The 20272-nt window shown below is 40.6% G+C and overlaps 1 protein-coding gene across 2 annotated transcripts in view; it reads right to left on the bottom strand.

The window, feature by feature from the left end:
- Nucleotides 1-20272, bottom strand: part of fat3b (FAT atypical cadherin 3b) — a 196898-nt gene that overhangs the window by 86847 nt on the left and 89779 nt on the right. For both annotated transcript variants that reach the window (XM_088321825.1, XM_088321826.1), the window contains exons 12-24: nt 19481-19617; nt 18531-18806; nt 18246-18456; nt 15650-15864; nt 15125-15283; nt 14906-15027; nt 14654-14836; nt 14255-14369; nt 12899-13165; nt 12475-12825; nt 11375-11548; nt 9346-9876; nt 1068-1426 (exon numbers count right to left, since the gene is read on the bottom strand). In XM_088321825.1, coding sequence (XP_088177951.1) covers nt 1068-1426; nt 9346-9876; nt 11375-11548; nt 12475-12825; nt 12899-13165; nt 14255-14369; nt 14654-14836; nt 14906-15027; nt 15125-15283; nt 15650-15864; nt 18246-18456; nt 18531-18806; nt 19481-19617 — 3100 coding nt within the window. The remainder of the gene's footprint in view (nt 1-1067; nt 1427-9345; nt 9877-11374; nt 11549-12474; nt 12826-12898; nt 13166-14254; nt 14370-14653; nt 14837-14905; nt 15028-15124; nt 15284-15649; nt 15865-18245; nt 18457-18530; nt 18807-19480; nt 19618-20272) is intronic.

Raw genomic sequence — 20272 nt, 5'->3', positions numbered from 1 at the left:
GTTATGATGATACCAATAATAATAACAATACAGTTTACTTCAAAGCGCCTTTCAGGACACCCAAGGTCGCAGTACACATAATATCTAGCAACAATTAGACAGGATGAAAACGAGCAAGCAATAAATACAAAATAAAACAAAGTAGAGTTGAAAAAGAGGGGGCGTAATTGAGGCAGTTATTCATGAATAGGCAAGTCATTAGGTGGGTTTTGAGCCTGGATTTGAAGGTGGCCTGGATGGCGGAATTCCAGATGTAAGGTGGTAATGAGATGTAATAAGAAACATAGATATAAACCATAAGAATTAAGTATGCTAAAAAAATCAAAATTAGTGTTGAGCATGCAACTTTAAAAAAGTAGTATGTTACAGTTCGTAACTAAGTTACTTTATAGTAAAAGTAACTTGTTACCATGGAAAGTAACATTTCTGTTACTTCAAAAATAAGTTGTTTTATGTCAAAGAATTTGTAGTTTTTTTGAGCAGTATTCGATTCAGTTGAAAGGTGTTATAGAACGCTGTAACATTTATTTCATCTCACCAGCAACAGATGTATACTATACTTGAAGTGCAACAAAATTAAAAACAATACAAAATATAAAACAATTTTAACATTTTTTATACTTAACAAATTCAAAGTCAACAGCACAGAATCTTTGAAAAAAAATTTGTTTTGAGCAATCATTAAAGAAAAAAAACCTCTTGATGGTTCTCCCACCTCCAAGAGCTGGCTCATAAAGATGTTTCGTTCAGGAAAGACACCAGTCGGGGTGTTCAATTTTTTTGCGAATCAAACGTCATTCGCCTATTCTTTTGGCGCATGAGTAAATACTATATTCGAAATCACTATCTCACTATATGGTAGGCGTTATTTTAAATCGCAACATGAGCCGAAGAGATGTAAATGTATACATAGAGGAGAGTGGAAAACCACTTTATTCAAAGTAACAATAACGGCTTTGTAACGGCGGAAAAATGGATGAGTTTTGTGACCCCTCGACTGAAAAAAAAAACGCTGTTACGTAACGGTGTTATTCCCAACAATGATCATAATACACAAAATATCTCACCTGAGCTTCTGAGCATCACCCATGTCTGCATCCGAGGCCTGCACGCAGGTGACAAAGTGCCCTCGCGGCGCCAGTTCGCTAACGAAAGCCTGGTAGAGTGTCTGTCCGAAGGCGGGCGGGTTGTCATTTGCATCAGCCACAAAGACCGTGACGCTGACGTCACTGCTGAGCGCCGGTTGGCCGCCGTCAGTCGCCCGCACCACAAAATTGAAACTTTGAGTGCGTTCGTAGTCCAGTAACCGAGCAGTCAAAAGCAATCCGCTCTCGCTCTCAACGTGGAAGTAGTTGCTGCTGTTGTCCATGTCCGACAAGATCTCATAGATCACCCTGGAGTTCATGTCATTATCCTGAGCTAGAACCTGCGATCAACCATAGGAAAATGAGACACTGGGTGTGAGGAGTTGCGCTAAACCACACAGTCATCAAAAAAGGCCAGAAAGTCCTTGGCTTTTATCTTTCCAGTCTAGAGGACATAGTCAGCCCGCGATGTGAATGTAATGCTATGCAGATGACAGTCAACTGTATTTTCCAACAGAGCAATCTGCCCCATTAAATTGTGGAAATTTAAGGCCTACCTCTCCAAGATAAAAAGATGAACTTAATTTCTTGCGAATCAACCCTGAAAAGACTGAAATGTCAATTATTGGTCCATCCATGTCATGATTACCAATTGGAATCACCTGCGCCCGCTCATTTAATGCCAGCCGCTGCGGGCTATCCCTGTCCCTATTTAAACCCTGTCCTGTCACTCTGCTGTGTTCAGTCCGTCTGCGAACCTATGTTGATAAAGGCAGGCCTTTTTGACCCTGACTTCCGCCTGTCCCGTTTTTGCTCCCGTTTTTCCACCTGCCCATTCCTGAACTCCCTATTTGTCTCCGGCTACGACCTGGTTTGATCCCTACCACGTTTTTGCTCTCCTGTCTTTCCGTCCCTGACACTGCCATCTCCCGCTACGGGAGATCCACTTCCGTAATCGGATCACGATCTGATTGCGAGAGGGACTTGCTTCCCGCGTCCAGCGAGCACCAGATCGAGGGCACTGCCCTTCCTCTTTCTATCAATAAAACTTGTGGTTAACGTTACGCGATTGGGTCAACCCCTTTGTGCTGGTTGGGACAATACAAACGCCTTGACTTGTTCTAAAACACTGCTCTGAACATTGACAAATGATTAAATATTACCCAGAGTGACTGTCAAAAATTTAGGTCTTACATTTGACCCTAATCTGTCTTTCCAGTTACACGTTAAGAATATTACTAAAACAGCTTTGTTAAATCTTTGTCTATTCATCTATTTACACTGGTCATATTTCAAGCAAGACAAACATACACAAAAACAAAGGAAAAAAGTAACAGAAAAGCTGTTTACCCCTGCCGCCTGTCAATCTTTGTAAGGGGCCGGTCACACAGACATTTGCGGCTGAATCACGGCCAGAAATTTCTGCCTTTGAGGCGGACGCCATTGGACGCACTAAGATCGCCATTCAGACGAGATACAGCGGTGCTTAACACGCAGTCGAAAATTCGCGCGCAGGTGGCAGCGCGAAATAATTTGGCACTGCTCAAATTTTCAGAGCGCGGGCACACAGCCTTTCACGAGCGTACTGAGGCTGAACCACGGCCAGAAATTCCTGGCTGTGAAGCAGATGCTGTTGAGCGCTGTTGGACGTTTAGAGACCGCCATATAGACGAGATAGAGCAGTGCTTTACTCGCGGTCGGAAATTTTCACGTGGTTGGCCGCGTTCAAAACTTTTGAGCTGCTCAAAAGTTTGAGCACGTGTTAAACCGTGTGCCGCACACGTGGTCAACACGAGGAAATGACGCGGAAATGATGCGCAAACGACGTGCTCTGGCCGCGGCCAGGGCGTGCTTACACATGGGTAGGACGGGAAATTTCAGCAGGTAATCGTGGGTGGAGCATGGTAATAGCATGTTTTGCGCCTGTATCGCGGTGTTATTACGTGAAATTAGCGTGTTACGCGTGTGACAGTCAAACGCCTTTCTCCGCGTATAAACAGCGCGAATGCCGAGCATCAGTTGTGCTCGTGACGTCAAGGGGGTGAACATGGATCCCCGTCAGCGTAGTTTCTCTTCATTTCGAATAAATCTTTCGGTGCATTCGCAATGGTCGCAACAAGGCTTTAAAGCCAGGACCTTAACTTGGCCTTTTGGCCGAGAGTAAGAATCCCGGCTCCTAAGCTTTGTAGCGTATTATGAAATGATCGATAATAGATAGTGATTAAAGAAGATAGACCAACAACACTTAAACTCCCCCCCCCCCGTCAGCGTAGTGACCTCGTCTTAATCCAATTTTAAATCTTGACATTTCTTTTCAAGATAATAAAATAAAGATGATGCTATTGCTTGAAATCTTGATTTTCACGGGACTGTGTCTTGTGCAATTATTATTTTTACAGCCCGGTGCTGAGATTTGCATACCCTCGCTACTACAAACACATTTACCTCGTTTCATCTCACTTTTAGGGAAAGCAATGGCGAACATAAAACTAAAACCACTTCGTCTTGCATTTATTGGAAATGAAATACAACTTAAACCTAAATTCTCCCCCCCTTGCGTGAACGCGCATTCTGCTGCGCTTCCAACGAAAGCGATCGTATTCTATATGAAACGCTTATTAAAACTATAATGCGAGCTAATTATAACAATTGGGAGATCCTTGTCTATATAACGCGTTTATTTAAACAATAAAGTGCGATCGTATTCTACAAAATGCGTTTGTCAACGCGGATGAAAAAGTCACCAACGTCAATGCACGCTTCCAACAGAAGCGATCGCAGCAGAATGCGCGTTCACGCAAGGGGGTGTGGGGGTGGATGTGTTGCGTAGGTGTCGGATTTGGGCACAACACCGGCTCGGGAGCTTTTATACCCGTGGTCCACACGAGAAAATGATGCAGAAATGAGGAAGCGGAACAGTCGCCGGCGTCTTTTTTCCGGCCATACCACAGATGAACGGTGGGTTGGCCAAATTTGCGCATTTTCCATCCCGGGCAACCACGGGCAAAAAAAAAACGCAAAATTTTAGCCGTGATTCACCTGCAAATGTCTGTGTGACCGGCCCCTAACATTGCAAAAATTCACTCTATGCTGTCCCAGTCTGATGCTGAGTTGATAATGCATGCCTTTGTCACCTCCTGTCTCGATTCTTGTAATGTGCTACTCTCCGGTCTACCGAAGTTTAGCATCAATAGCTTGCAGAAGGTCCAAAATACTGCAGCGAGGCTTTTAACTAAAACAATAAAGTTTTGTCACATTACCCCAATTTTGGCTGATCTGCACTGGCTCCCTGTCAGTTAAGATGTGATTTTAAGGTTCTGTTGGTATTGTAAAAAAATATTCATGGACTTGCCCCTTCATATCTTTCTGATTTGCTGGTCTACTAGTGATCCCGAGAGCCAAGAAAAAGTCTGTAGGTTCGGGCTTGTTCTCCATTTGAGCCCCGGTGCTGTTGAATACTCTTCCATCTGACGTTCAATCTGCAACCTCAGTGAAACTATTTAAATCTAGGGTTAAAACACACTTATATTAAATAGCTTATGAATGACCTAGATTTCATGTTAATGATGTCTGGGTATTGTTGGTTGATTCCTTACAATATCCATTGCAGCCTGGTCATCTTGGAAGGGGGATTACCTCATGTGCGTCCCCTTCTCAATGTTGTTAATTTCCTTATGCTAAATGTTTTTGAGTTTTTCCTTGCACTCATGTAGGTTTTACATCAGGAGATGGTGTAATAATAGTCTGTAATCTGTAATAGTACATCGAATACACTGCCCTTTGAGACTTCTTGTGATTAAGGGCTATACATATAAAAAAGACTTGACTTTTGATTAACCTTAATGAACCATAGTCGCAAATTTGCCAACACATCAAAAACGTTACATAAGATTAGTTTGCGACAAAAGGTACCAGTAGCACAAGTGCCGCCTCATTGGGGGCTAATGGCACTGGCAGCGCTCATATTTCAACTATTTATTGGAAGGTAGGATATGTCATTTAAGGTGTCCTTAACAAGTTTAAAATATGACATTTTCTCGATTAAACATGTGTTGACAATGCTTAAGTGAGCTCAAAGAGCCCATGCATTTATTTTGCGTCAATATGAATTTATATTACTTTTACTTTTAGCAACGCTGTTTAGGATGCGCAACACATTAGGAAGCAGGATTGGGGGACGCTGGGGAGAGGGGGTGAAGAATGATTTCATATTCGTCCCAGTGTTTTTTATTTAATGTAGCATGAAAATGGTGAAAGTAAGAAACGGCCTGTTTCAAATAAAGGCCGAACACCAACCTAAACCTCAAAAAAGATGAAAAGAGATGTGTTTACGCCAGCTTGTCTAAGAAATGCCCGTACTTGCATGTGCCACGGAGACATAGGCTGCATAGATGACTTGAGCCAGAAGATGGTGTCCGTGAATAGAAAATGTCCAAATTCCAACGAAACAAATACATACGTACATAAATATACAAACAAACATGACTTAACAAATTGAAAATAAACATGACATAACATTCCGGACGGCACCTTTGATGTCAGCTGCTAATCACTAATGGTAGCCCTAACATTAACAATGCTACCAACCATAGCATTAGCGACATGTACAGTATTTTTTCCACTTTTGCCACATGATAGTAATTGTGTGACAAACAATCAACAACCAAACCAACAACATTATAAAGGACTTCTCTCACACTGGCCACCACCTCTTTGAACTGCTGCCCTCTGGTAGGCACTACAGCTCCCTTAAAACAAGGACTAAATGTATATCTTGCCCATGTAAAGAAAAATTATTATTCATACATTATTTCTCACCTTGTTTTTGAATTATGTTGCTACTATGTGGTATTGCACTATTTTCATGGCACTGTTGCTCTTATGCACCTACAAGTTGGGTCACTATCCAAGCACTACCTTTTGCCTATGTATCCTGGCCTTCTTTTGCTTGCTTTTCTCTTTTAAGTCTGTATTTACATGTTTATCCTGGAGTGCCATGTATGATCTTGTTGTAAACTTCGTTCTTATCATCGATAATAGAGACAATTCATATTCTTAATGGTTATTAATGCCAGCAAAGTGTCATCTAAATTTTTTCTCCCCAAATGTTCAATACCACGAATCAGTTTTTCATACCTGTCAACCTCCACGGCTCCATGCCCTTACAAAATACAAAATAATCTTACACCATATTTTTTTTTCAAACTTGTTTATTTATGTAGTTTAACATGTTATATTGTACATGTGTTTCGTTATATCATATATATAGTTAATTAACATTTTGTTGTGAGATACTGAGTTGCTCGACATGAATGAAGTTTATCATAAAAAAAAAGTTCAAAAATTAAGTAGCTTGGACGTTCACTGAAGAGGGAAAAAAATATATGCAAATATAATTAAGTAGAATAATATATTTTCTTATTCGAATTATTAATTCCTTTTTTCTGCATTAAATCATTGTTGGTAATATACTGATTAAAAGGATAACCACAAACCTGTCCTTTTTCATTTTCTCCTTTTATACTTCCTAACTTCTTTATACAACAATAATGATTCATAATATAATGCGTCAGAGCAAGTGAGCCGTTTTAGAGCCGGCTCTCTTTAATGAGTTGAGCCGAAAAAGCCGGTTCTCTTTCACTACATAACTACCACATAAAATCCGAGGCGGCAGGTGCATGCGCACAGTAGCATCAAACCGCTCGCTTCGTTTGCAACGAAAAAAAAAAACATACAGCGATAGAGGCTACCGCTGCGAACTCGTTTGACTTGATTTATTTGCCGTTTCGTCATAGTCGGTGTATACCGGATGCTACCCATAATTGACAAATTTGCGTTTTTCCGTACAGATTTTCTTGTACGTCGTGCACGTCTTAAAATGCATAATAAACGTACCTTGTACAGCAAAAATGTACAGGGTGACAGGTATGGTTTTTCATAGCAACATTATGAAAAATGGACCAATTAATAGGTTTTTGAAAATATTTTTTTCCTGTTGGAGGTACTTGTTTTAACATTTTTTTAATAGTCCCATTAATTTTACTGCATTTTTAACTGTACTTTGTTTAGTGTGGAGCTGAAAAGTACTCTCCATTAAAAATAAATAAATAAATACAAAATTAAAATTAAAAAGGCATATGTATTTTTTTAAAACTATAGTGGAATATATTGGTTTGAATGATAAGCAAAAATACATAAACTATCATATAAACACAGATCGAGAAATGTTTATTTATTTTGCATTACATGAAGCTCACCAAGAGGGGAGCTGACATTATTGTCCGCCTTGTTGCTGCTAAGGGTACCCTGAAAAGTAGACCTTTTGTAAGAAAAAAGATAATTTGTTTTTAGCTTTTTAGTAACTTTGAGTCTCATTAATTTGTATTCTTCCTTGGTCTTTTGACACACGTTTTTGGTTGCACTACAGAATACAGTGACATGTAGTAGTCAAATAATAAATACTGTCCCTTTAAACAAGTGAAAGGGAAAAATCAATCATTAATCAAATATAATCAAATAGTAAATACTAAAAAAAAACTAAAATGAGTGCAATTACCTGCCAACAGAACATTTTAAGACAAAGTGCTATACACAAATAAAAGAATTCACGAAAACAAAACGTCTAAAAGTATTTTTATCATGTGCAGTACAAAAGAAAAGCCGCAACTAAAAAGGACAAACAAATTAAACTAGTTAGAACGTTTATTTTGTCTTTTTCCAATCCTTCTAGCACAAAATGTGCTACTTGAACAACCAGTCGCAGTTTGATAGAACATGCTCCAACAAAATAGTCTAAATATGTCAACTCCTCAAGGTCAGATCTTGACCAAACTAACGCATAGTCATAAAAGTCCTTCCCAGATGAGATTTACAGTATAGGCGCCAACTACTGGACAAGCATGAATATATAGCTGCAATAACTCTGCTTTTGATCCTCCTAAAAATCAATTGCATTCTTGCTCTGGCATCCAGATACAAGACTAGATAGATCAGGAAATATGAAGGCTATTCTCTTATGGCGGAAGAAATGTGATGTTGAGTAAATGTTCTGCGTAACAACAACAGTCCTAATGATCTTTATTGCTGTTGAATTATGACACGGTCTCATATAATCAAGTCATCCCCGTGAGTCCAGAGAGTTTAATTACACTTCGCCCTGCACAAATGTTTCCACAAGGCCTCTCAATTATTCGAAAAAGGTCAGACACTTTCTTGGGGAACTTTTAAGGGAAATTGCACTTTGAAATCACAATTCATCTTCCAAGCTCAGGCCAACTTTTTTCATAAAGAGATAAAATGTGATAAAAGTCTATGTTATATTACGTGGAAAAAAACAATGAGAATTTCAGGGATACTAGTAATCCCCCGCGGGAGGAAAAGTAGTTAGGAGGAATTAATTAATTTCAAATTCTGTCTTTTCAGAATCAGTTATTTTTCAACATCTCTTAATATAAGGAAATGAAAGTCAACTAGGTTCGATATAACTTTATGTTAAAATGCTTAGACTGTTTCAATAAGTAGGATATTAAAAAAATATTTAGAGTCGCAGCATGGTGGATGAGAAGTTGGCGTGTCAGCGGCACAGTTCTGAGGTCATGGGATCAAATCCAGCTACCGGCCTTCCTATGGAGATTTTGCATCTTTTCCCCCCGTGCTTGCGTGAGTTTCCAAAGGGCACTGCAGTGTCCTCCCACATTCTAAAGACATGCATGTTTGGTTAGTTGGCCGGTCCAAATTGTCCCTAGAGGGGAATTGGTAAGTGAGGTGGGATGGGCTCCAGAACGCCCACGACCCTACTGATGATAAGCGGTGCAGGTAATGGATGGATGGATGTTCTAGATCTAAAATGTCAAAATATATGTCATGTATATTTTAGTGGTTTTGTATAAAAATGTATCTATCTATCTATCTATCTATCTATCTATCTATCTATCTATCTATCTATCTATCTATATATATATATATATATATATATATATATATATATATATATATATATATATACCTATCTCTGTCTAGCTATCTCTATTAAATTCTCTCTATCTACTTATCTCTATCACCTATTTTTACATCTTTATCACCTACCTACCCATCTCTATCTACCTATATCCTTATCTCTAACACTATATCTCTATCTTTTATCTTTATATCTACTATAATCTATATGAATATCTGTCCGTACATCCGTCTGCTCATTCATCCGTCTATCTATCCATATCTATCAATATCTAAACATCGATCAAAAATGGACATGACGCACCTGAAGGACGCTGGTTCCGATCATGGCATTCTCAGGCAGCACTGCCAAGTATGCTGACCTCTGAAAGACAGGCAGGTTGTCATTGATGTCCAAAACCACCACGTCCACGTCCACATCTGTCCTGGCACCCGTCAGCGTGTCTGTAGCCCTGGCCGTGAGGCGGTAGTACGGGGCCGTCTCATAGTCTAGAGGGTAAAGGACGCTGATGGCGCCCGTTTCAAAGCCGATGTCGAATTGCAGCAAAGGGTCGCCACCCACCAATGTGAAAACGACAGGCTGCCCAGTCGGGCTGCTGGCGTTTACGCTCAGAAGCAAGGTGGACACGGCCACGTCCTCGGGCACGGTCACGCCATAGAAAGGCTTATCAAAGAGCGGCATGGCTTCGTTCAGGACGTTGATGGGGAGCTCCACCTCGGCGGACAGACTGGGAGAACCGCCATCCGATGCCATGACTACCACCTTGAATTCCCCGTTTGACAAGTTGGCCTCGAAGGCTCTTTTCAGCGTCAGCTCGCCAGTCACCGGGTTCACCTTCGGGAGGAGAAATTCAAGTCTAAAGCTAATGAAAGGTAATTTAAACTGACAATACCAAACAGAAATATGAAATGAAATGAAATGAAATTTGAAATATGTAAAAAAGTTAAAATGTAACAATAAATAGATATGGGAACTTCGAAGACAATAACAAATTTGGCAAATTCCTTGCCAACCTGCAACATAATTGGGAAACATCCCTCATGATGGCGTCCAAAAAAATACTGGCGGTTCTATACAATCACTAGTATAAATTTATTATATATTTTATAAGTACTACAGTGACCTGTATTTTTAATAAAACTGAGCCAAGTATTTATCATTGGTTTAAATATGTCTACATCACCGAACAAATATAAAGAAACTTTATACACAACACAAACGCAAAATGCTATAGACCCGGGCCTCCAACGTGGTGTCCTCAGATACCATTTAGCCTCCTTGAATCACCTGAAAAGCCTGCGGACAGGTTCTCAAAATAGCTCATTGAAATTTTTTTGTAAATTTGATTTCAAACCTATGTAATGTCATAGTGGTGGACTTAACTTTCAATAATTAAAATTTGGGAATAACATAGTAACAACATAATAGAAAAATGAGTTTTTGTTATATAAATGTACATCAAAATGGTAGCTGACACGTTTAGACCTAACTAGTAGATTCTCAAAACAAAGAGGGAAGACATCAATGGATTTTGAACTTCACATAGGAAATTCCAACCTGTTCTGTCCTTTCTTTTTAATAAATTTCCTGGGTTACAAAAGTAGATACGCACAAAATGATGTGGTAATCAAAGAACAGAAACATGAGTGGTCAACAAAGGAAAACTGAAATAAAAGAAAAGTAGGGGGAAAAAGCAAAAAAATGAAAATAGAGAAAGAAAAAGAAAAAGGAAAGAAAGCAAACAGATGAATTGAAGAGAAAAAAGAAAAAAAACCTGAAAATAAATCTTTACCTTTTTCTTTTTCTCTGTTTTCATTTTTCTTTCTCTTTTTTCTTTAGTTTTACTTTTTTTCTCTTCCTAACTTTTCTCTTTTCTTATATTTTTTGTGTCCTTTTTTTCTTTCTGTTTTCTATTCTTTTTTCATTTCTAATTGCTCTTCTTTTCAAAAGTAATAAGGTGCCGTATTTTGTCTTCTTCCATAGTGCTTTAGCACTCGTATTTGAGGGGTACAACAGATTACTGTGACATCTAGTGGGAAAAATACCCTACTTTTAACTTTTATATTAAGGCAGGGACCTCAAACTCTATCAGCCTGGGTGCTGCAAAGGGCATCCTGGGCCGCAGGTTTAAGACCTCTGAGTTAGAAGGTGAGTACTGTGATTTTTGCACTGATACTACTTTTTAGATATATTTTCAAATCTCAAGAATCTCTTTCAAGTACCCACTGTACACGAAGACTCCTAAAAGTACCCCAAAATAAATGTTACAGAATGTTCAAAAAAATGTTGTTAAATTATTCAACACAAACCATCCAAAATGTGTGACCCTAACCTGAAAGTTTCTGTGCGGTTCCTTAAGGCGGTAGGTGACTTGAGCATTTACGCCCAAGTCCCGGTCTGTGGCTGTCACCATGAAAAAAGACGAACCAGGTTGTGCTTCCACTGGCACAGTGGCGTAGTAAGGTAGGTTCACGAATTCAGGGGCATTGTCATTGTCATCCTCGACCTGAAAATATTAAGAGGGGATTAGAAAACCCGCTCATTTTGTGGAAAAGATCCTACAGTGGTGGGCTTCAGGGCTTGCAAGGCTTTCTCTGCTGGCTTAAAAAATATCTCAATCGTGTTTTTGATTATATTTCATCTATCAGTACTTGTAAAATAATTCCAATTGTCTGTGAGATTCCTGCCATTGCTTCACTCTGGTTACACTGCTTCAGGTATGTGCTTTTATATTTAAACATTTCACTAATCACATTTTAGCCAATAGTTGTCTCAGAAATCTACCTACAAGCCTTAACAAAAATGTCTGCAAGCCACGTTTTGTAACATCAGTGCTCAATAAAGCTGTTGGCTGGGCCAATCAGATTCCAAGTTTGAGAGTCAGCACCTGGTAGGGAGCCTTTGGAAACATCACTGGTTTCCCAAACTATCATTGGCTAAGGTGCCGTATTCCACCAAAGCGATCGCAATCACAGTCATCAAAGGTGGGGTGCGTCCTTTAGGGAGTCCTTAAAAATTTGAAAGTTACGTATTTTCTTTATTAATTATGTGTTAACATTGCCCATCTGAGTTCAAAGAGCCCTTATGCTTCATTTTCAATTGCACTTATCTGCTTTTATCCTGTTTTTATCAAGCCTGCCAAAAATAAAAAGAAGAGTTTATTCAAGCACGGCGAACAAATGCATGCAAATCATGTGTTATTCTGCTGCCGTCTCCTTGCATAAAGTTATGATTGCAGCCTTGAGTTTAAAATCCTGCACCCCACCTTTAAACTTGAAAAGAACAAGCTGCACAAGAAAATATATTGTTGTGTCGATTTAACCGTAAAAGGTCGGACAACTCAAAGCGAGAAATCTTGTCCCCCACTTTCAGCCTAGAGGTAGGATGTTAAAGCTAAACCCAAGCCCGACCCAAGACAAATTTTGAGCCCACCTGCACTCTGACGGTGACTCGGGCCACCTTAAGCACTTCTTCCTCCCTGCGAACCTCCACCACCAGCTCGTAACTGTCCTGTTCTTCGCGGTCAAAGGGAATACCGATGGTAAGCAAAGCCCCACATGTGGGCCTCACCACAAATAGCGCGCCGGGGTTGAGCAAAGTGAATCTCAAAGGTTCGTTTAGGCGCTGGCCTACGGCGCTGACCACGGTCACGAGGCTTGCGTTGCAGGTGTTCTCTCGGATGGTGGCGGCATAAAAAGGTGCAGTGAATGAGAGGCCGCTCGCCACGGCTTGTCGGACGAGCACCGTGACCAGTGCCACACTGGAGAATCGACCATCCCAAACCTGCACAGAAGAGACACAGACGGTGTCACAGTAATTTAATAGCTTGTTGCTAATGAAGTGTTAGATGGCTAACCTTCACATTGAATCGATAACGGTCCTTGCTGAGGTTCTGATTGATGACCGTCACCACACCACTATCGCGCTGCACTGAGAAGTGCTCCAGGTTGCGGTCTACCACTGCGTAGACCAAATGGGTGGTGTTGTCATCAGAATCCGTAGAAACATCGGGATCGAAGGCTTCCATGCGGAGGACCTCGACCCCCGGGTAGGTGGGCAGCAGGAGGATGCTCTCGTACATATCCTGGGAGAATCTCGGCGGCGAGTCGTTGACATTGATCACCTGGGTTTTGATTTAGTTAATGAACTTGTGATGAGATACCAAGCATAAAAATTAGGGCTGCAACGAAAAACTATTTTAGTAGTCAAGTAGTCAGAGACTATTGGAAGATAAGGTCGTAAAATCCTATTTTTTTCTTATGTGAAAATGATAATAAACACAAGAAAAATTGAAAAATTCAATACAGTATACGGCTTTTATCGATCGTACCGCGGATTTTTACAAAAACGTAATAAAAATGCCTTATCTAAAACCATTTAAGCTCGTTGCTTGCTCAGTGGAAACATAAAACAATAAACAAACCTCTGTCCATTTTTAGAGACAAGCAAATCCATAATACAATTAACTCAAGTAAACATTTTTTATTCTTGTAAACTAAGAATAAGTTCATTAGCAGCAAGTGGTACAACAGTTAATAAAACAAATATTATGTGAATTTTGTGAAGTAAATTCAGTGGTCAACAGCAAATTGTGTAACAAAAGTATTTAATGATTAGCAACAATTTCGAATCAAATGGTTTTAAAAAATGAAATTTGTTGTTATTATTGTTTTAATAACTATCATTTGTTCTTACCACATGCATTTAATTTTAAATACATTTGTGAGGCACAGTCTGGCAAAATGCTCAAGCTCACATTTATTGCGGTATATATGCGTATAAAATGTGCAATGCATGTCATCAAAACCGTATTGGCTTGAACGTTAATTGAATCTTACCGAGGATAGTCAGACTCAGTTTAGTTCAACTTTCCCATGTGCTCTCAAAAAGTTAATGTATCATCGAGGTACTGCCTTGAAATGCAAGGTTTACTTTAGAAACTTTGCAAGTTGTTCTTTAATTACCCTATCAATGTTAAAATGCTCCCAAACTTTAAAAGTAGTGATGTGCGTACATAATGTGGACGCCATCATTTCTGTATGTTACCGCTCAAAACAGAGATGCAAGTCCCAGCAAAGATCATATAATTATATAATCGTATAAGATGCCTCACTTGGGTGTAAAACAAATTAATTTTCGAATATTTCTATTATCGATTTTGGTCATTAACGTCGACTAATCGATGGACCCTTAATACAGATAGGATGCATACCTTGATAAACACTTCAGCAGGACTGTCTGCACTTTTGGGCGGCTGGCCACTGTCTCTGACGTGAACCCTGAAGGTGAACTCTGGGAAGATCTCATAATCCACACTGGCAATTGTCCTTAAAGAAAGATAAAGAAGATGGATTATATCTCATCTCATCTCATTAGCCGTACCGCTTATCCTCATTAGGGTCGCGGGGGGGCTGGAGCCCATCCCAGCCATCTCCAGGCAGTTTTAATCATGTGCAAGGCTAAATTATGTGTGGGATAGCTCTAAAAAGATCTAGATCACAAATTCTAACTGAAAATAGCAAATATCTGGGTTTTTCCCAACTTTGCAAGGTTGACCCATGGTTGAAACATATGTAGACTTTGGCGATTCATCTCTAAAAACTCCATTTACCTTATGGATCCGGTTCCAGGGTCCACACTAAAGAACATACGAGCAGTCTCGTCAATAATCCGGAACACCAGCAGGGAATTGTGGTTGTGGTCAGCGTCCGTGGCCTGGATGACTAGTGGCTTGCCGTCATCTCCGAGGACCACACTGTTGACCGGGGCTGCCTCGTTGATATTTCCCTTGTACCTGCCGTTAGAGGTCCCACAGCAGGGTCAGGACTTTTTGTCTGCCCAATACAATCAGGGGTTTTGATACCTTAATTGTTGGAAGACGGGCGCGTTGTCGTTGACATCGCCCACCTGAATCACGACTGTGGCACTGGCATCTCTTCCTGCCATGCTGAGGGCGCGGACCATCAGTAAGTAGGATGCAATTTTCTGGCCGAATCAAAGACACCAGAGATGAACAAACATAAGTTACTTAACCCCAAAAGTTTCGCATTTACTATAAATGCCCCATGAACTGTGAACTGACCTCAAAGTCAAAGAGTTTGCGCGTGCTGATAACACCGGTGTGTTGATTAATGAAAAAGCCATTTTCCTCGTTGCCCCTTGTGATTTCATAAATGAGAGGCGAGCGACTCAGGGCTGTAACAGTGGCCACATGAGTTCCAACCGTGCTGTTTTCCATGAACTGCCACATAATATTGTTGGGGACAAAACAATGATTACTCAACATTGTTGGGAATACTTCACTTCCGTCTATGCCAAATCTATGCCCCTTGCTGACATGTCAAAATCAATTACTTTGAAAAACTGCAAATAACGACTTATTAGGGGTTCTATTGTTGAGCTACTCTCTGAAGTTCACGTAACACCAAATTGCAAGAGAATGTGAATTCAGGCAAGCAGTTTTACGTATTTGTACATATTAAACTGCAAAATGATCGACGCACAGGTAAAGAAGGGGTGGAGTGACTGTTTTGCCAATCACAATGCAGAACACAATGCACACGAAAAATCCAAAAACAAGCATCACCCTAATCTACCCGTGCTTTACCTCAGCTTGGTACTCCCTCTGGTAAAATTTGGGTATGGATACGTCAGAGAGCATCAAGGAGACGCGAGCAGATGCGGTGGCCATTAGCGGTGGAAAACCGCCATCCGTCACGCGTAGAGTAAGCGTGTATAAGCCCAGCAAAGTTACATCCAGGTCCTTGGCGACAGAGATGAGGCCCGCGTTGCTATCAATGCTGAACAATCCACCCGTGTTACCTAAAGGATGACACAAGCACACAAAAACCTTGCGTTCATCTAAATGAGTGTGAATTGTAGCACCAATGCCATAGTGTTAGACTAGTGGCCCGCAGGCCACATCCAGCCCGGTGTATAATCATATTCGGCCGATGAAATCATTTTATATACATCTACTATAATGGCCCTGCAGATAACTCTCAAATACAGGTCCCATATTGCACTGCGTCAGCTGCATGTCCCCTAAAAGACTTCTTGGAAACATTCCTGTATTAATTAAGCTAGCTGTAGCCTGACGAGCACAACAACTTTCAAAACTATCCAATGACATAAAACACGTCAGCCAGTTGAAAAACAAGATTGTGCATTAACAGTGAGTCTTTAGTGACAGGAAAGGAAGATGTGACGTCCTAGGACGAGCTTTTATCTATCATGATGTAACGGAAGGCTCAACGGAGAAAAGCAGGGTGACGTTTCTGTTACTGTGGATTAGGCGGATGGTAAACCCTCAGAATGGCCAAGAGAAAAGTTGATTCTAATATACTGAGCCTTTTAAAACCGATGGAAGGCTGAATATATGTTTACTGAATTTTCTGGTAAACCTATGTGCTAATGTTGGAATGTAATAGAATGAAAAACAGTACAATAAGACCAAAAAAAAGATGGAAAACCTGAACGCAGAGCAGAAGATACAGAAAGTTGCAGAGTTCAAGAAGAATATAAAAATCCAGCATACGTTTTTCACCAAACTAAATCCCAAAGTGAAAAGCACTAATTTGACTTGTATTTCCATTTTTTTCACATTTTGAATGTGTATAGTTTTGACAGGAGCTATTTTTATAGAGAGTAAAGTATTTCAGGTTTTTAATGTTTAAGTTTGTTTATTCTGAAATTTGATTCCTGTCTTTTTTAAATCCAAATTTATGTTAAGAAAAAGTTTTAGTTTGTTCAATAAATATATATCCTATTCGGCCCGCAACCAAAGGTGTGGTTTGAGTTTTGGCCCTCTGTGCATTTGAGTTTGACACCCCTGACCTATGCTATAAGGCAGAGGGAAGCAAAGCTAATGGACTAGTTCAAGGTTTGATGAATGGTAAAGTTAAGAGAGGAAACAAGAATGTCAAAAGTAATTTTGATGTTCTCCAGTTAAAGGATTCCCAATTTCATATGTGTATGATATGACCACAAACGCTAGTATACAAAGTTGAGCAGTCCACTGTTAATAGCAAAGGAATAATCAAATTACCTACCGTTATTTTGATGTGAGACTCTATGACGAAGGTTTTTGAGAAGGAAAGATTTTGTTTTTCAATCAATGTCGTGCTAATTACAGAGCGACTGGCTGACATTGGTGTGGTTTGACGTTGAAACTCGGTGAACTGCATGTTTGTTGTGCCTTGATTTTTATTGACACATTTTTTCCCTTTCTTATGTTTTATGTTCCGTAACCCTGATCTGTCCAATGATAATCTTGGACACAATCAACCTTAATGTCTGTCATGAGTACCGATTCAGAGCACCTGCGACTGCTTGATTGGCGCCAACAGCATGGAAGGCTGATTGGCTGATGCACTCTTTTTAAACACCCATCTTCCAAGAGGAAGCCGTGAGATCGTTATGCGAACTGTTGCCACCAGCTCAGTAAGCCCTTACGTCCGACTCATGCCCTGCTTTTCTCTGCCTGATCTTCGTTGCCAACCTGTTTCCGGACCTGACTCTGCCCTGTTCTGCCTGCCTGTTACCAGATCTGTTTTGCCCCGTTACCTGCCTGCCTCAAGTTGCCGACGTCGTTTCCGAACTTGACACCGCCTTTGCTCTCCAGTCCCGGCCAGGGACTTGTAAATCCCGCCTGTCTTCGATCCTCCTTGCTAGACACGGAAGTGCCACTTACGCATCACCCACTCCTATTGTCCGTCAGCCATCGGATCGTGGAAGCGAGACCTGCTCTCCCTCTTTATTAATAAAAACTGAGAAAACGAGCGCTATTGGGTCCTGTGTCCATTTCTGGTCTGTGACAATGTCGTGGAGGTGAGCGCTTAAAGTATAAAAGTGTAATATTTACTCCCTCCTAGTGGTACAAAAAAACAATTCAGTAATTGGGTTTCATAAAATAAATTAGCAAAAAATGTGTTCTGCCAGCAGCAAGCAATGACATGGTAACGGCACACCGTATGATGTTTTTTTTTCTTTTTTTCACAAAACTTTATTGAACTGAAAATTATAAATTGTTCAACATTTAAAATAATTTAATACACTAAATAATTTATGAAAGATCAAATATTTACAACAACATGTTTCCTATATAATTTTGATATTTAATCCAAGGGGTCGAATTATACTTTTATTTATTTATTTCGAACTTCCTTTTGACAAACCTATTTTAAGATAAAAATAATCCTTACCTGCTTGTATGCTGTAAGTGAGTTGTCCGTTAACCCCGGTGTCCTTGTCCAGTGCTGTGACCTGCAAGATGGGTGTACCCACGGGAGAAGATTCATAGGCAATGGCTCCGTAAACCGTGCTGGTAAAGTAGGGTACATTGTCGTTGGCATCCTCCACAGCAACCAGGATACGGGCCAGGTCACGGTTGAACGGAAACTCCTGGTCCTTTACCTGAAGAGAGCGAACCACCAAAGTGAATCAAACAAGATTTAATCTGTATCCATTAATATATTCACTTAGCTCACCATGACTGTGAGGATGTGTTGCGTCCGGGCCTCGTAGTCCAGCCGGTCGGCTGTGTAGACCGCGCCTGTGCTTGGGTTGACCCGAAACAAGCGCATGCTGGCTGGATCTACACTGGCATAGATGGAGAAGCTGAGGCGGCTTCGTTCGTCCATGTCGGATGCACGCAGGCGCAGCAACTCCGTGTCCACTGCTACGTCCTCGGAAACGCTGACGTCGTAGGCCGGCTGCGAGAACACCGGAGGGTTGTCGTTGCTGTCCTGGACCCTGATGAACACCTGGCAGGGGTAAGCAACATTTATAGTTAGTTACTAACGCGTTACAGAGGAACGTGTTCCTAAAATGCGATTACTTTTCTCTGTAAGCACTGTAATGCATTATTAATCAAATATTGTAACTATACTATTGTTACTACATGGTGCGTTACTGCTATGTTTCGCTACTCAGCTGAGGTTTTTGAGTTTTCCCTTGCCCTCTTATAGAATTTTGACCAAATGGTGTAATAATAGTCTGTAGTTTGCAAAAGTCTGTGATCTGTGCATCCCTATGAGACTTCTTGAAATTAAGGGCTATACAAATAAATATGACTTGACTTGACTACTCTTTGAATGCATATTGGAAATTAGAATTTTTCCTGACAGCTACACGCTTGTGTATCTTATGTTTTTAATTACAAACCTCGAACTAACAGCAAAAAAAAATCTGTAGGGTCGGAATGTTTGTATTTGTGGCCCACAACCCAAGACATGGTGCCCACCCCTGATCTAAGTAGTGAAAATTCACAGAGCAAGTGTGAAAATAATCTTTTCTCATAAAACCTAGAAGTGTAATTTGTTGCAGAAAGACATAACCCTAAAGATTCATAAGTAATCTCTCAAAGCCTTGTACAGTTCCTTGCCAGTATTATGAGAAATGCCCTCCTTTGTGTGTCTGTTTGACTGTGTTAGTGTACCTGTGTGCTGGCAACACTGGTGCCGTCCGTCACCTGCACTGTCATGTTGTATACAGCCTGCACTTCGGCGTCCAGTGGCCTGGCAACAACCAAGGTGCCCACACCCACTTGGAGGTCAAACTGCATGTCAAAACTACCTGTTCACACACACAAGCAAGCAAGCATGTAAGCATTCGCATCCCACCTGAGCGGGCAATTATTGTGACCATCTGGGTCTGGCGGCCAAGCGTGGCCAAGTGAATTGTGCCACCCGTCAGCCTTGCAACGCTTAACATCGTGGCCCACATCTGTCTTATCGCTCACCGAGCACCAGCCACTTCCTGACCCTGCCCACTGTACAGTTTATGGGCTTTGATTAGAGTCACACATCGAGAGAGAATTGATTCGGCTTAGCTATTCAACACCATCCTCACTCTTAAGCCTGTACATATCTGAGAGCTTGGGCTTCACACACCACTACATGAATACTGATTCCCACTGCGGAGATTGGCTTACTTTCCCTTTTTTTGGTAGGGTCCTGATGTTGATGTTTCCCTCTCTCAGGTATTGATGTTGATGTTCCCCCCTCTCAAGAAAAGATCGTCAACATTACTCTCAGGACAGCGTCTCAGACATTACCAAAAGGAGATATTATGGGATAAAAAGCTTCAAAGAGAACATATTCGATTCCATGCAGCACATATACGTGCTGACAAAATACATGCTCAATTGAATCCACACAATCAAGTCGTGAGTTGTGTCTCACACGCAACCCATAAAACAAAAGTCATATTAAATCAAATCAGATGTATT

The sequence above is a fragment of the Urocampus carinirostris genome, chromosome 17 (genome assembly GCF_059441175.1).
Source record: "Urocampus carinirostris isolate Australia breed hairy pipefish chromosome 17, RoL_Ucar_1.0, whole genome shotgun sequence".
In the NCBI taxonomy this organism is placed as follows: domain Eukaryota; kingdom Metazoa; phylum Chordata; class Actinopteri; order Syngnathiformes; family Syngnathidae; genus Urocampus; species Urocampus carinirostris.
The sequence above is the reverse complement of the archived record's forward strand: the minus strand, read 5'-3'. Positions and strand labels throughout refer to the sequence as shown.